Genomic DNA, 18,194 nt, shown 5'->3' with positions numbered 1-18,194 from the left:
ATCAAATTTCTTTGAAGTAGGAACAAACCTCAACATGATTTTTAAGTAGAGGCAAATGACTAAGAGTGGTGGACGTAGAATATTGAGACTGGTTATCTGAATGTTTTACTGCATTCAAAATTTAAAGTCCTTGCAAAAAAATATAATTTAAATCTGCAACACAGCCCCTTTAAATATTCCTCTCACTGAAAATTCTAACATAACCCATTTACTTTAACATCTGCATTTCTTTACTTATAGTGCAATTAATATTTTTTTTTTTTGAGTCAGTGATAAAAACCCTAAACAAAACTCTTCCATGTATATGAAAACATAAGCTATTTTCTGACTTTTTTGTAGTAAAATCACAATAATGTCCTCATGGTTCTTATAATAATACCTCAGTAAGAACCATTTAATGTACAACCTTACAAATTTAAACAGAATACACAAAATATTTGGCACTAGACTGTTGCACTTGCAAGGATGATCCATCATTGCTGTGTACTTTGTACATTCTGTTCACACCGAGAAAGGTTGAGTTTAAATAGCCCTCAGTGAAGTATAATTAAGTTTCTAATAAAACAAACAACTGCATTCCCAAACAAAACTCCAAGGAAATTTATATAAAATATTATTTGAATGTAAAAGCTTTGTAGTCAATATTGAAGGCATAATAGTGCACAACAACATAAAAAGACAAAGAAGAGGTCTTCACCTCAATGAGGATCCTCCTGTCAACAACCACAAACAATGTTGATACTCATCTATCCCTTCCTTGTTTACATAACACAAAGAGCTTGACACTCTTAACTTAACTTTTAAGCCAACGTTTTGTGGTCATTCATGCATGCGAATGGCAGTTTAGAAAACTGACAAAATGTACTTGAATTAATGAATTCAGTATACTGGTACAAGATTTATTTCCTGTCGCGTGGATAGGTGAAATTACCCCTTACAAAAATAATGAGTATTTTAAATCTGTTTTATATATTTTATATGTTATTTTATTCCTATGATTCCTATCATATATATTTTTTTTCTGGACTATTTTAAAGCAATTTTCTATCTATTTTAAACCTATTATTTTGAAACAAAAATAGCCAAAAAATAGTTCAGAGTGCTGACCAAAACTAACATGAACTAACTTTAAAATAGCTTTAAAATAGATATAAACAGGGTTAAAATAGCTTTGAAATTAAGCCTTTTATAATTAACAGGGTTAAAAATAAATATAGAATAGAGCACATGAGAGCCACATTTAGCCATTGAACAATGAGATTTATGAAATGTGGCATGTGCAAAAATAGCAACATGATCTGTAATACAGGTACATATATAGCCAAGTCAGAGGACCAGAATTATAAACAGTGACATTAATAAATTTGGCCCATTAAATTAAGAAGCAAATGGCAATTGAAACAATATAATAGCTAGCAGCAATTGAAAATACAATGACTCAGCAACATTAACGTCTTCTTCCTTCGCTATCCTTTTTTTCCGTGGGAAAGGGAAAAAGCTTGAATAGTGGCTCGCAGTCGCAGGTATGTGTCCCGTTCAAACATGCATTAACAGTGGACGTTTGTTTCGCCCATTTTTTCAACCTTTTTCCGCTGTTTGGGCAGCCAACAACAACACAATTCCGGTGCCCAAATCCCATACTTAGAGAAGAAATCAAAACAGAATGATTACAGACTTGAAACATTTCGCAAGTAAACATCCCTCTCGAAACCCATAAAGTTTTATCGCATTTTTTTTTCCGCGGAAGACATAAGTAGCCAAAAAATTGATTGACTCGCCAGTTTATAGAATTGCTGACCAGTATAGAAGGCGTAAAGGAAGTATTCCAGTGGAAAAACACAGCATAGATAAAAGGTAAACAGACGCGAAGCTGAAACGAATATTCAGTATTAGTATATTCTCAGCTCCGACTATTGCATTTCTAGCTCTCTAATTGGCTCAAAAACTCCGACTATGAGCCATTAGTCGGAGTTTTACCTAATATGGAAAATAATGCGCCAAGTTTAAAAATTTTCCGCACGAAGTTTTTAACTTCAGCTCTCCATAATGGCCGATACTGGCAGGTTTCAGGAGCTGTCTCCCTCTAAACTTCAAGAGATATTAGACAATGCTATCCCAGAAAAAACGAAGAAAGCCACAAAGTTCGGCATGAACATATTTAATGGTACGTATGTGGGAGTTTTACTCAAAAACTAGCAACAATTGTTACGTTCACTGTCGATATTTTGATAATTTATTCGTAACAACGACAAAAATTCTTACCTCGTTATTTACAGAATGGCTGTCAAGTCCTGTTGCCACAAAATTTTCGAAACGAATTGAAGACATGTCCAAAGAGGAGCTAAATGAATGCCTTAAATGTTTCTACACCTCCGCAAGGAAGAAAGACGGGAGGTATTACAAAAACACATCCATGAAGTCCATTCGAGCCGCCATAGATCGCTTTCTTCGCTCGCCACCAAACAACAAGCCTTTTTCTATCATCTCCGACGCTGTGTTTACCGAAGCCAATAAAGTTTTGGATGCCTTTGTAAAGGATCTCAGAAAGACGGGTAAAATAGCTGGAGTTGTCCATAAGAAAGCAGTGTCAAAAGATCAAATCCAGAGGCTCTTTGAAAGCGGCGAACTTGGGCCGGCCGACAGTCAAAATCCAGCCCAACTGCAGAGAACGGCATGGTTTTATCTCACCCTTTTCTTCGGACGACGAGGAAGAGAAAATCAGCGGCAGTTGAACCCTGGAATGCTCTCCCTAAGAACAACGCCTAGAGGTGTCGAGTATTTTGAGTTAAACAGACGACAGCCTGGTTCACTGCGCAGCACAAAAAATCATCAAGGCGGCCTTGGAGACTCTGAGGATGAATCTGACGCGAAGATCTTTGCCGTTGCTGGTTCTCAGAGGTGCCCAGTGAAAACAATCAAAAACTACCTACATCACCTGAACCCGAGTTCCGAAGCTCTTTTCCAAAAACCAAGAGACGGCCAAAGTCAGAAATTCAGTCCAACAGATGACAAAATCTGGTATTGCAACTCGCCGGTTGGCTCGAGCATGCTGGACAACATGTTGAAAAATATGAGCAGGCGAGCTGGCATAGAGCCCCATCTAACCAACCACTGCCTCAGGGCGACAGCAGTTACAGTTCTGTCTGACCATAACTGTGAAACCAGACACATAAAGTCTGTTACGGGACACAGATCAGACCAGGCGGTGGAATCGTACAATGATCGCCCATCCATAGAACAGCAAAAGAAGATGTCGCACGTTCTCAGTGATTTTGTCTCAGCCGGAGCCTCTGAAGCTTCCCCATGCACTGGTATCTCTGCAGCTGAGAAAGAAAACCAATGCCACGGCCAGCAAGAACGGCAACCTCAAAGTGAAGGGACAGTTTTAGTCCAAAATCAGTTCGTAAACACCGAGGTTCGGCAAAGCGAGCGAAGAAGCTTTCCGCAGGTTTTCTTCAACTGCAATGTCCAAGTTCACAACTACTACGGAGGCGGAGAATCAGGAAAATCTTCCTGAACTTTGAACACTATTTAAACACTTGAAAGCTTCCGAAGCGGTCTTTTTCCCTTGCATTTGAACGGTTGAATATTTCAAGGTTGATTTTGTTTAACAGTTGACCACAGTTTGTCGTTTGTGAAGCTGTCAAATTTCATTCAGCTCATTCAGTGATGTAATAATCAGGTGATCACGGCGCGCATGTGACCGGAAGTTGTATGTTTTTTTCACCGCTTTGTAAAATTGTTGAAATAAAAATCGGCGGTAAAAACCCGATTTGAGAATATACTAAAACAATTATTCCATTCGACCTTGTTGGATATGAAGTGATCATAACCAACTCGCGCTACGCGCTCGTTGGTTATTAATCACTTCATATCCAACGCGGTCTCATGGAATAATTGTTAAATAGCGGAGATTCGAGAGTTGGTGCTCACTTTTCTGGAGCGCATATCCGATAATGCATTGCCTAAAAACCGGAAGCGGGAAACTCTTGATGCTTGTATAAAATCCCGAATATATATACTTTTCACCGAACGAAAAACATGTATGCGACCTGTAGCTACGACCTGTGGCTTGGAGCGACTGTTGCAAACATGCCGACATCATCGTCCTTCTCAAGGTCAAACTTTCTCGAGGTAAGGTACAGTGGAACCCCGCTCTACGGACACCCGCTTAATACGGACACCCCGATATTACGGACAGTTTCGTTTTCCCCGACGAAAAGCTCATATATTTTTTTCTAAAATTAACCCGCTTATTACGGACACCCGTTAATACGGACAACGGACACTTTTCTGTGTCCCGAGCGACAAACTCTTATACATCGTCAACCCCGCTTTACGGACACTGTTTGTATCTGTGCATTGTCTATTGTCACTGTCATGATTATGTGCTAATTAGAGATTTTGTACCCTGGTCAAATTATGACAGATTTCGGCGGGTTAGTACAATTTTATTACTAAATGAAACAGTGGCAAAATAGGATGACGCATTTGACCAGTTCTTTCTTCCGGTGCATTACCCAGTCTGCAGTCCTTATATAAAGTTTTCTGCCTGATACGCTTACACAAAAGTTTCACTTTCTTGGTCTTTCGCTACAGTCCTTGCTTTGTAGCCTTCTTCCTCTTTGACGTCTTATGCTTGCCACTATCAGGATCGGCCTCCGTTCGTATTGCATTGCTGGGTTGTTGCCAACGTCTATTAATTGTTCAAGTAAATCCACGTGCTTCCTAGGACCATCAAAAATATAAACACACGGTATTTCCATACCAAGGCCTCCACCCTGATTAACTGCTTTTCCACATACTTCAACTGATCCTCGATTAGTAGGCTTTGAAATAAAATGGGTGACTATACCAGTGCGGTTTTTGGTGTTTGCGAGGTGATATGGAATGTGGCCGATAACTCGACTTTCCTTTAGCACGGCGACTGCGTTTTTGTCCTCACCATTTCCCGGCTCTGGTTGCAAAGGCAAAATTTCACCGAGAGTGATACAGTTAATGATTTGTAATTTACAGTACAATTAAAACGTTTTGTTACCGTACAAGTGTCGGCCTTAGTGTTTGTATCGATAAAACACGTGTCCCTGACTTTTTTCCGAAGACCCCGGTTAATACGGACACCCCGTTAATACGGACATTTTGGCATGTCCCCTTGGTGTCCGTATTAACGGGGTTCCACTGTATTGCATTCTCGTAGCTTTACGAGTACAGTGGAGTTTTTCTTATATTTGACAAGCCGCTATATTTTACTACCGAAATAGCCGCTCAGATAAGAAACTAAGCTTTTTCAGTAGTATGTCGTCTTCTGTTGGGGCTTCTCGAGGGAGACGAAGAATATCAGTAATGCCTCATAAACCACAGGTCACCCAAGCGTAATATAAGAGTTTGTATGGAGAGGTGTGGCTGAAATATAAGAGTTTGTATGGAGATTAGAAGATGACATTGAAATCGATCAATGTATGGGTAATTTACCGATTAAAATCTCTTGAACATTCAATTGTGCCATTTCTTCTCATTCTGGAGAGTTTAAACGAGTTTTGAGCAAATTTTGTTTTAATTATCCTATGGTGTTATAATACAAGACAAGGTAGGAAACTTTGGCCAGTTTGGCGACAAAACAATCCTCGGAAACGAGTCAGATTTGCACACAAAAATAGCATTTATTCACAAAATTTCTCGCTGAACTCACAATGTATGTCCTGTACTTTCTCTCTTTGCAATTCAGTGAAGCACACACATTCAGTTTTCACTGTGTTAGCTGGACAAAAAGTTGAAATACGATGGCTAAAACAGTGGCAATTTATGCTTGACGCCGCTAAGTTGATCAGATTTCTGTCGTCAACCGCTCGGCCAAGACTTAGAATGTGGTCAATATTATCATCTCACGGGTGGAAGGCACGAGATTTTTGATCTTAAAAGTTCATTAATTTAAAGTTCATAGAGAGGGGACGAGACTGTTATTCCTGAACTTCTGCATTGTTTAGAAGGAGACATTGAAACTGTATGGTACTACTGGTTGAACGGATACAAGACTACATACTCACCAAGCCGTAAAAATGTGAAGATGCAAATTTTTTTCTCCTCCGGTGCACACTAAAACGGTGTTATCGGTCACTGCAAACGGAACTTTTTGACAACACTCTCCAGAGTACTCAAATTTGAATATGCCGCTGAGGTCTGCTGGTGTGGACAGCGAAAACGGACGTTTCTGAAAACCAGTCACCAGCTACACGTACCAGTTACCATTTACCAGTCGCCAATTACCAGTGACCAGCTACCAGTATTTTAGACCTGCCGCAACAACAACAACAACAACAACATCAACAACAACAACAGCAACAACTAGTTTCATTAACATGGCCATAAATACATTTAGTGTTTCAAAAGACTTTGTAACCTAAAACTAAACCTGTCCAATAATTATAATCGTGAACATATGATACATGTAAGGTTATGATATAGCAACCAAGCTACATCGGTTTGATTTGAAAGAAGAATACTATGTAAACCGAAGAAAGATGAAATTAATATTGCTAATTGAATCTGACCATAATGATTTGTAGAAGTCCTACATGTACATAAGTTCACTCGATGGCTTGGAATGGAGAAAACTGTTTATAAGTTGGAAAGATATTTTCTATTTTTCTATAAAATTCATCCCTCAGAACAGAGTATTTAATTCAATTCAAAAAAAGTGAAATTCACCTTCAATCTGGTGAGATTCACAAATAAGGCAGATTTACAGATTTGTCATGCAACCAATATTGAAAATAAAAATTACTCTTTCTTTTTACATGTAGCTCAAAAAGAAACCAAGAAACAATTTGAATGTGATGTTTTTATCTCTCTTTAGATCCATATTATGAAGCTGAGTAATACAGAACACCTCTTGGAAAGCTTCTTGACGTGATCACATGCCGTTCTCAGCAAGCGTGATAAATGGTTCATCACTGAACTATATGAGGTCAGTGTGTCAGTGTGTTAGGTTATCACTTACATTTTTAAGGGCATCACACGCTACTTCATGAACTTTCCAGAATTTTTGGATGACCCCACGGTGTTCATGAGGGTGGAAAACTCCAAAAGGTTGTGAGATGAGTGGATTTGAAAAAACAAAACAAAACAAAACAAAACAAAAAAATACAAAAAAAAAAACAGAAAAAGTATTTTGTAGATTGGTTTTCAGAAGTAGTTTTGTTAATTTTTTTCATTACCAAAAGCTATCAAGGTTTTTATGTAGCTTGCAACAAAAGTTGACAACCAAAAAAAAGAATTGTTGATGGCCAAAGAGGATGGCAAAAAAACATCAAGTGACAGAGCGATCCACATCCAAGTTCTCTTTACAATGGCCATACGCTGTCAGCAGTCAGGTAGAGAGAATATCAAAAATCATCATGTAAAAGATAACTTTATGTACTGCAAATTTTTACAAGTGACGCTGAAGCAAATGTATGGCAATCCGTAAGGAGAATTAATTTTGTATTTCTTTCAAAAAGCACTTAAATTGCATTGAACTGATTTGAATGTGATCTTGGTGGTCAACTACATTGATTAAAACATGCCACTAAATTATGAATTTAAAAATAATTTACATGTATAAGAAAATAAAAGTGGGAAGTAGGCATTTCATGTTTTTAATCAAGTTAAAAAAAAAACCGCGTCAGTTCCTCATGCACCTGTCCTGTTATTGATCATGAATTGGATCATAACATTGCCAAAGTAGCTGTGAATCCATCAATTCATGTGTCTGTCCACTTGTAAACTGATTAACCAATGATCCTGAGAGAATTTCTGCAGTTAGTATAAAATGTTGATCTCCTTTTGATGGTGTACAATTTATGTTGAGGTCAGTTAAAGAGCATATGACATGAAAAATAATTTCAGTCTGCTTATTTGAAAGGCCTTTCAAAATACAGAAGAATGGCGTTTTTCTTTTGAAATAACTTTTGAGATATTGACAACTGCACTGAGGGTGTCATTTTATTTCTTTTCTGATGCACATTTACATGTATGGTGCCAAGTTTCAAGAATACTGCTTTAATATTTCTAGAGATATTGTTTATTCAGTATTTTACCATTTTTTAGTTGCAAAACAATATGACGTCATCACTGCTCTAATTTGCATAATAGAGAAACGTCTGCCAATAACTCTAAAATGGAAAAAGATATTTCAAAAAGAAAAATGCCATTCTTCTGTATTTTGAAAGGCCTTTCAAATAAGCAGAAATGATTTTTCATGTCATAATTCATGCACTTTAAGCAAAGACACAGTGCACAATTGTTCCTACCCTCCTCATTTGCAGAATTAATCTTGAAGTTCTTACAGTATTTCAATTCAGAGCTGCATGTATGAGCATGCTCCAAATGCTTGTAGAGACATAACAGTCACACAACGGGAGATAAGCATGCAAAGGAAAAATTAAAAACAAACAATCAAATGACCTGATTGCACAGTATTAAACAAGATACACCTGTAGCTCAGGGAAAGTACATGTACTAGGTTTAAGAGTTTTTGCTTGTCAAAAGAATCTGGGACACTTCCCTATGTTCTGGCTTTCTAAAGTAAAATTGCCACAATTTACAGTATAAAGTCATAGAAATAGCGTTTCAAAGTCTTTCTCCTGCTCCCCCTTGAACAATGTTGAAGTGCTTTGACTATAGAATATTATTTTGTGACACATCTTTGACCCCTGACAATCAACATTGTCCAGGGGGAAGAGTGTAAATTGAAATGCTGTTTTTATAGAAAAATGAGAAAGTGTCCCAAACATTTTGGCCAGGATTGCAGGCAATAAAAGGTTGAAGTCATGAAGTTGAGTATGTCAAAAAGCTCTTGACTAGTGTCGAGTATGTCAAAATACAAGCCAGAGTGAAACATCTCTATGTGAATTGAGCTTAGTGCATTTTCATTTCCCTACACCTCATCAACTTATCAGCTTCATTCAGTGTCGGTAAACGAATCAACCTCGTTCCCAGGGTCTCTCATCTTACCACCCCCTGCTCGCCTCAGGGGGCGGTAAGATGAGAGACCCTGGGAACGAGGTAGTAAACGAATAAGGTGTTGAAGTTGTACAACCTGAAATGACGAATATGTAGTCGTTGCACTATATGTAACCATGGTTATTGGCATAATCAGGAAATCTAATATATTTCAAGACTGTATTTTCGTTTCTTTCAGAGCTTCAACAATACTTTGCTCAGGGTGTTAGAAACAGGCGATGAAAATCCACAAAGTCAAGAACTCAGCTACGAGTAAAGTGAAAGATGAATCCAGTCCAAATTGATTCTGGTCTTCTTACGAAAAGGTTTGTTTCAATATTTTCGAAAATAAAATGGCTCTGAACCTTCTGTATGGAGGTTTTTAGGACTTGAAAGTTGATCACAACTTGACAGTTAAAAATGTGGGTCACCGAGCTCTTTATTTGAGTTAATAAGCACTTTAAGGTAAAATTAAGGGTGTTTCTGACAGATTGTTCTATTGTCATGGTAACCTGTGAAAAAGATGTCCACAACTACTTCACCAATAAAAGGATATTCGTTTGAGACCAATATTGTCAGTAGTATCACTAGATAAAGAGTGTTACTATTGATCCATTGAAGTAGAAGGGCTGGAAAAAGCCAGAAATAGCTGGAAATTGGATAAACTGCATAAAATAACACATCTCTATGTTGCTCTTCAGAGTGTATATTGAGCAGCGGACTTAATTGTTGAGAAAGGAATTGCTGACAAAGCTGGCATCCTCGCTGATGGTGACGTTGTATCAGGTCAGTAGCTTATTCATTGATTTATTTGGTTTATATAATTCATCGGGGAAAAATGGACACAAATTTGAGCAATGGTTTTCATTCGCCAAACATTCCACAGGGGAAAAATCATTGACGGTAGCGAAACCAAAAGATACTGGGAAAATGTTTTCATGCCCTTTTTCTGATCTTCCGTTTACCCTTTAAAAAGGTGTCTGAAAACTGTCAATGTAATGTACTTTTTATTCACAATTTACTTTTTCTACTTCAAAAAAAAAAAAAAAAAAAATGAAAAGAAAGAATACATTTTTGAAGCATTTGCTTTGAAAAAAGCCTTCGCTCTTGTCCAGGTTCCCCCTCCCCCACTCCCCCTTGACTCTTCCCTAACTCCAATGGGACTGATGTGAAAAATAAATATAGAGTAATTTTCGTTTCTTTTCAGAGTGAAAGAAGGGAAGCTTGCTTAATTACAAGGATGGTGTTAGCAGGATAGTTGCGATGTCAGGTCAGTAATTTATTTGTAATCGCACATAAATAAACATAGACTTCAAGGAGCTTTTCATATCTCCTCAGAGCCGATGAAGGCGAAAAACAAAACTCATAATGTGTGACAATTATGACGAAAATGATAATATATTAAGGCTTAGCTCTAAGCCAGGTTGTTCAAAGCCTGATTAAGCTAACCCAGGTTAAGCGAGAATTTTGATTTGAGTTTTGTAACTTTGCGGTGAGATTTTCTGTTTTTATTGTTTGGCCTTCTGTTTTGAGTTTCAATAATCTCAAAATACACAAAACACAAGCAGTGAAAAACATTTGTATACAACAAAAAATTATACTTTGGTTAACTCTTAATCCTGGCTTAGCGTTAACCACCTTTCAAACAACCCGGCCATGATCGTTAAATCTGTTACATCGCAAGCGTTCCGTATATTGTGTTTGTCGATCGATTGCATCTTTTGTTCGGGTTCTAGCATCGTTAAATTTATGTTTACCACAAATTTCAGGGTGGTCCATTTAGGGTAGTCCATGGGTAGTCCATTCAAGTAGTCCATAGACCAGGTCCATCGGGGTAGTCCATGGACTAGGGGTTAGCAGAATGTACCGTTACACGGTCAGTATGGACTGCGGACTGTGGACTACGCACTTAAGTATGTATGTGCTTTGCGATTGATTTTTTTGTTTTCGCCCCCGTTGAAGGGAGGCCAATTTCACATCTACCTTATAACAGCTCAGGCACAAAATGCTGTTCCTAGAATTTTTGCTTTTTTAACGTACATGTACCAAACCTACCAAAACTAGAACGCACTCTTTGATCTACGATTACTACTAGTTTTCATTGTACATAGCAGAAATGCCGGGCAGAGTGTCCGACAAGGCTAAGCTTTTACCTGAGTGTCAAAACCTCAAATTTAACGGACAATAATTGTTGTCTGATGACCAACACCGGACGATTGTCTGATGACCAACTGTTATTTGCAGGCTTGACAGTGACATGTTTTTGATAAGCATTAATTTTGTTTTAATAATTGCCAAACGTACATCACTTTCAAACATTTTGCACATTTAATTTTGGGACGCTTTGCTAGAACATACAGTGTAGCTTAGTTAAATTTTCACCTACAAAACTTGAGTCAGACTGGAAAATTTATGGAATTGATCTGCATTACATGTGCATGTGCGTTCTCATTAAAGAAACAAAACGTTTCCTTTCAGGTGATGAAAGAACGTAAGCAGATCCTAATTCAAGTTCTTGCTTCATTATGCACGTGATGGCACTGTCCAAGAAGAAAGTAAGTACCTTATACAGTGCTGTAAATATTTTGGATGCTCAAAATTTTAGGCACTTACAAATTTCAGACGGTTATATTTTTGGACATTTTTTTGTCCAAAGTTAAAGTTGTCCGAAATTTTTTGCAAGTAATTGTATATGCAAAGTATTTAAATTTTATGTTGTCATAATAAGGAGAGTAATGAGAGGAGAAGAGTCTTCATTTCATTGAGGTGTCCTCCAGTTCAGAGGATTTTAAGTTGCTCATTTCAAGCTTATTTATTCCTGGATCAATAGTATTCCTTGGTCAATAGTATTCCTTGGAATGATTCAGAATTTCTTTCTTGTGGCTTCAGAGTTAATGTCTGGTTCAGAGTCATTCATCCCAACAACGAATATCATTGCCTTACTCAAGCCTAACATTCTGCCACGAAAACTCTGATCGATTGCTCAAGGAATTAGTTTGTCTTGGTGGGATAGAAATGTTAGGGTAATCCTCTAGGAGGTTGTGAAATTCTAAAGACTCTAAAGCAAAATTTTAAGAGAAAAGAATTATTTGGACATTGTTTTTATGCAAGTTTAGCAAAAGTCATGTACAAAATAGTTACTAGTTACATATTGGATTTGCAGGCAAGTTGTTAGAGACATAGATCAGAACCCAGGACAGATGACCCAGGACAGAGGACCCAGGACAGAGGACCCAGGACAGAGGACCCAGGACATAGGACCCAGGACAGAGGACCCAGGACAGAGGACCCAGGACAGAGGTCCCAGGACAGAGGACCCAGGACAGAGGACCCAGGACAGAGCACCCAGGATAGAGGACCAACTCAGAGGACCCAGGACAGAGGACTCAGGACTCAGAACAGAGGATCAAGGAGCAAGGATAGGACAACTGGGGATCAAGGACAGTGGATGAAAGCAAGCCTTGGATGACGAACTTCCAGAAGTTGAATTATAGATATATTAAGGTATAAAAGATATTGCCAGTAGCAGGGATGGCACAATGCATCTTGCCCTGAGGGTTTTTCTCTGGGTACTCCGGTTTCCCTCACTCCAATTTAACAAAATTGGCGAGACATTATTGTGGGTCAATTGAGATGAAAAATTCTTTGATTACTCAAGGTAAACATTTGAAGTACCAATTTATTACTCTCTGTTCATTTCCTAGTTACATGTGCACATGTGGTTTCGCAGTCTCAAAATTGTATCAGCTTGGACGGTAGAGTTTCAAGTGACTTGTGTTCTTTTGGTGAAGTTTGTTGGAGAACAGTCGGCAGGAGGTTTGGTCGGCAAGTCAGATCGATGATTTTTTTTTGCGTTTGATTCTTTCCTTGGCATCGATGGAAATTACTAAACATGACTTGTACTTTAGCGCTCCCGTTTTCCTTGTCCCTCCGACGGAAATTTCTAGATACAGTGCTTGGAACACGCATCTTAAGTTTTACTATTCTGGCATTAATTACGGCATTACTTACCGCTCTCAAAGCTAATAAAAATTCCAATTGAAATGGTGTGGTGTTTATGATGCAGTTGAGTGAAACCGAGGAGGCATGGGGAGTAAATTCTCACTGCCCTCATTATGCCATCTTCACTTGAGAGCAAATGGCCATATCATTAAAGTAGTCAAGCGTCGCCATCAAAGATAGTGCAGCAGTTAAACAAACCATGATTTTAAAGTTGGAATATTAATGAGGAACAAAAGAAACACTTCAACTCAGAGCAGAGTGAAAACAACCCGACAAGCAGGGACAAGATCGGCTAAATTTTTTTTATTACTTTTTTTAACACCATAAAAACACAAATAAACAGACAAAGAGACAGTTTTCTGTGTTGTCGTTTCTACCAGCAGTCCATCATAACTAACCAGGTAAACACTTGTGTCCGTGACTGAGGGTGCGTTTCTTTAAGAAAATCCAAGATTGGATTCTTGAATCCGAAAGAATCCGAAAACGGATTTTGCATTTCTTTACTAAACAGATCAATCCAAGATCTCTCGGATCATGGTGCGTCAAAGGAACCGAAGAATCCACTCCCAGAGTAAATTTTTCGGTTCCTTTGACGCACTTTGATCCCAGAGATCTTGGATTGATCTGTTTAGTAAAGAAATGCAAAATCCGTTTTCGGATTCTTTCGGATTTTAGAATCCAATCTTGGATTTCCTTAGAGAAACGCACCCTAAGTCCTGATATACAGTGTAATCTGTCACGCAACTTGTCCCGCAATCTTCTCGAAAACGGCGTTACAAGTTAATGAAACATCGAGCCGTGTAACACAACGCGCAACGGACAAAACGTTTGCAAAACAAGTCGCTTCAACGGTTAGAGAAAGTAGAACTTAGTTCCAACTTTCTCCAACTGCTGTAGCAACTGTTTCACATAAATTCTGACCGTTACACAGTATGATAAACGACCGAATGTTTCATACAACGCACTTGTCACGCCGCCATCGAAAACATTACGAGATTAGTTGCGTAAGAGATCACACTGAATAAGAGGACCACAAACCAAGTTCTGCTTTTAAGAAAACCACTACTAAGAAAAATGCTCCCATAAAACTCTCATTGTTCTTCTATCGTGTTTTCGCCGTAGTATTTCTGACTTGCAAACTGTACTTAGTTGCTCAAGAAGTCGACTTTAAAATAACTTGGCCCTTCCCTATTCACACTTAGCGTAACAGTCAAAGAACGCCTTTACGTAAGCGTGACACAAGTCTGCATGTCACGCTATAATTTGGTAACAGAAATCTGGACAATTCACAGGCGTAAAAATGCGTAACATCAAAAAACTCCAATTAGGCTGTCCTAATTTAATAGAAGCACGGGCGATTGAAAATTCCTGGAATTTGCGAGATATGAACCTGTAACTCACTGTAGCTCCTTGAAAATAAACAACAAACCCTGCGGTAAAATTTCAGCATGTAAAAGAAAACGCTAATTTTTTTAAAACGCGCGGAATGCGACAATCACTTTTTTGCCCGATGTTGACGTCAAAAGCCTTGGTCCCGAAAAAAGCAAAAAATTCCGGAAAATCCATTTTCCAAACTGAGCAACTAAGCAAATTTTCGGCCTCAAAAATACAGCAATGAAATGAGGTATTAAATACAAAGACGCACTACAAACGGGATTACAAAAACACCGACTGGATAATTAAATACAATTTTAAATTCTGACAGTAAATTTCCAAATAATTTTAAGAATTTTGCGCCAATATTGTTAATATCAAGGAAGCCGCATTTTCTTAAGAGTGGCGCATTATTACTTAATATGCGCCACACTTAAGAAACTGCGGCACACCGGGAAAAATGCACCACACTTCAGAAAATGCGGCACACTTGGAAAAATGTGCCACACTTAAGAAAATGCGGCACACTTGGAAAAATGCGCCACACTTAAGAAAATGCGAAACACTTGGATAAATGTGCCTGACATAGATAAATGCGCCTGACGTGAATAAATGCGCCACATATAAGAAAATGCGGCACACTTGGAAAAATGCACCACACTTAAAAAACGCGGCACACTTGAAAATATGCACCGCACTCAAGAAAATGCGGCACACTTGGAAAAATGCGCCACATTCAAGAAAACGCGTTACACTTGGAAAAATGCCCCACACTTAAAAAAATGCGGCACACTTGGAAAAACGCGCCACACTTAAGAAAATGCGGCTTCCTTGAAAAAATGCGTCACCCTTAAGAAAATGAGGCACACTTCGATAAATGCGCCACCCTTTAGAAAATGCTGTACAATTGGAAAAATAAGGAACACCTGGAAACATGCGCCTCATGTGGATAAATGCGCCACACTTAAAAAAATGCTCCACACTTAGAAAAATGCGCCATACTTAAAAAAAGCGGCACACTTTGAAAAATGCGCCACACTTTAGAAAATCCGGCACACTTGAAAAAATGCGCCACACTTTAGAAAATCCAGCATACTTGGCAAAATGCGCCACACTTTAGAAAATGCGGCTCACTTGGAAAAATGAGGCACACCTGGAAACATGCGCCACATTTCGAAAAATGCGCCACACTTAAAAAAATGCGGCACACTTGGAAAAATGTGCCACAATTACAAAAATCTGGCACACTTGGAAAAATGCGGCACACCTGGAAACGTGCGCCACACTTGGAAAAACGCGCCACACTTAAGAAATTGCGGCACACTTGGAAAAATGCGCGACACTCAAGAAAATGCGGCTTACTCGGATAAATGCGCCAAACTTAAGAAAATACAGCTCACTTGGATAAATACCCCACACTTAAGAAAATGCAGCACACTTGGAAAAATGCGCCACACTTAAGAAAACGCGGCACACTTGGAAAAATGCGCCACACGTAACAAAATGCGGCACACTTGGAAAAATGTGCCACACTAAAAAAAAGTCTGGCACACTTGGAAAAATACGCCATACTTAAGAAAATACGCCCTTTTCGGATAAACACGCCTCACGTGGATAAATGCGTCACATTAAAGAAAATGGGCAACACCTCGAAAAATGCGCCACACTTAAGAAAATGCGGCACACTGGGAAAAATGCGCCAAACTTAAGAAAATGCGGCACACTCAGAAAAATGCGCCACACTTAAGAAAATGCGGCACACTTGGAAAAATGCCCCATACTTAAGAACATGCGCCAAACTTGGAAAAATGCGCCACACTGAAGAAAATGCGGCACACTTGAAAAAATGCGCCACACTTAGGAAAATACGCCACGCTGGGATAGATGTGCCACACTTAAGAAAATGCAGCACTCTTGAAAAATGCGCCACACTTGCGAAAATGCGGCACACTTGCATAAATGCGCCACACGTAAGAAAATGTGGCTCACTTGGATAAATGGCTCACACTTAAGAAACTGCGCCACACTTAGAAAAATGCGCCTCACGTGGATAAATGCGCCACACTTAAGAAAATGCTCCACATTTGCAAAAATGCGCCACACTTAAGAAAATGCAGCACACTTGGATAAATGCAGCACACCTGGAAACATGCGACACCCTTGAAAAAAATTCGCCACACTTATGAAAATGCGGTATACTTAGAAAAACGCGCCACACTAAAGAAAATGCGGCACACTGGGATAAATGCGCCACACTTAAGAAAATGCGGCACACTGGGATAACTGCGCCACACTTAAGAAAATGCTGCTAACTTGGAAATATGCGCCACACTTAAGAAAATGTGGGACACTTGAAAAAAATAAGGTACACCTGGAAACATGCGCCATACTTGGAAAAACGCGCCACACTTAAGAAAATGCGGCACTCTTGGAAAAATGCGCTACACTTAAAAAATGCGCCACATTTTACATCAGATTTTACAAAAAATTATAGCACGTTTTGGTGACGTCATGAATTTTGACGTCATAATCTGACATTTTGTCACATCTTCTAAATTAAAATAAACTGGAGAACAAAGAAAGCTCATCTGCCAAACTTGGTTCAGAAATATATAAACCAAGTAAATACAGCCTTCATGAAACATTAGGAGGGTGGTTTGGCCCCTACGTGTCTTCTGATTAGCCCCAATCTCTTTCTTTTTCCTGTTTTGATCCATATGATGGGTGATCATATCACAGTGTAGCAGTGAAACAGCAGCTTAGCACTCTTTCAGCCATAAATTTCTGAGCCCTTATAGCTGAGGTCAAAAAAGACAGAATTTCCTGGTGGTGTCAAGGATAAATTTATACAGATCAATGATCTGATTGTTTTGTAAAATCCCAGAACTTTGAATTGGAAGTATTGATTATATTGAATCTCCATTCTAATAAGGAAGTCTTTTCAAATCCCCTTTTCAACCTACAAATTGCAGTTTTGGTATTCGATGTTACTATTAAGCCCTTCTTCCTTGGACAAAAATCAGGAAGTCCAACAAACAGGAAATACAGTAAAAACATAAAATATAACCAAATGAAATGTTCTCCACTTTAAAACTAATTTACTGACTGAGCCAATGAAAGCATTTTACATTATTTACATGTCTGTGGTATTTCAAAATTAAAAGCAGAACTTGGTTTACATCAAGGAATGCAATGATCAACTCAAAACTAATCCTTAACCTGGGGAACCCTGGGAAATAATACTGAATCAAGACAAGGTTGGAGAGTGGGTGGGGAGGTGGGAGGGGGATTGAAGAAGTCACTATGTCCCATTCTGGGGTGCCCAAAGGAACAACTGTCCAGTTGCCAACCACAAAGAAAAAAAGGTGGGCAAGTATCATTAAGTAGTTTGTTTAGTGTTAAAACACTGATGCTTTGAGAACCTGTCAAGCCATTATGAATAGGTAGTTATCAATGTCTGATCAGTTATGGTCTGACTCAACTGGTTTACTTTTGGTGACGTTTGTGTGGGGGCTGGTTGAAGAACATCATGTAAGTTCTGATGAGGTCAAGAAATACCGTAATGACTACTGTAGGGGCGAGTAGTTGTTGGTATAAGTTGAGTAGTGTCTGTTCTCAGTTAGCTTGGCAGTCACTTGTTGAAACTGTGTCGTACCATAGGTTATGGAGTTAGTTCTAGTTTGGTCTAGTTAGGTACAGTACAAAAGGGAACCTTCCCATTTCCTCTATTTATTCCATGAACTTTCCCTGATTCTGAAAAATAAAAATTTCCCTGACTATTTTGGATCCTATAATAATAATGCATTAATTAAAAAAGGAAAAAAAGCGGTGCATTTTAA

At 38.6% G+C, this 18,194-nt stretch overlaps 1 protein-coding gene and 1 long non-coding RNA gene across 2 annotated transcripts; both read left to right on the top strand.

Annotated features, from left to right (window-relative positions):
• The first annotated feature begins 1,895 nt into the window (after positions 1–1,895).
• LOC145462381 (uncharacterized protein KIAA1958 homolog) lies at positions 1,896–3,517 on the top strand. Its single transcript, XM_081445894.1, has one exon. The coding sequence runs from the start codon at positions 2,162–2,164 to the stop codon at positions 3,515–3,517; it is 1,356 nt and encodes a 451-aa protein (XP_081302020.1). The 5' UTR covers positions 1,896–2,161.
• Positions 3,518–9,488: 5,971 nt separating this feature from the next.
• LOC145484554 (uncharacterized) lies at positions 9,489–12,707 on the top strand. The gene is made up of 4 exons (XR_014049030.1): positions 9,489–9,765; positions 10,187–10,249; positions 11,458–11,534; positions 12,143–12,707. It is a non-coding gene; the product is annotated as an uncharacterized LOC145484554 (long non-coding RNA).
• The last annotated feature ends 5,487 nt before the right edge of the window (positions 12,708–18,194 follow it).

This window comes from Orbicella franksi, chromosome 1, assembly GCF_964199315.1.
Source record: "Orbicella franksi chromosome 1, jaOrbFran1.1, whole genome shotgun sequence".
Taxonomy (NCBI): Eukaryota; Metazoa; Cnidaria; class Anthozoa; order Scleractinia; family Merulinidae; genus Orbicella; species Orbicella franksi.
Note: the sequence above shows the minus strand (reverse complement) of the source record. Positions and strands in the feature narration are given on the sequence as shown.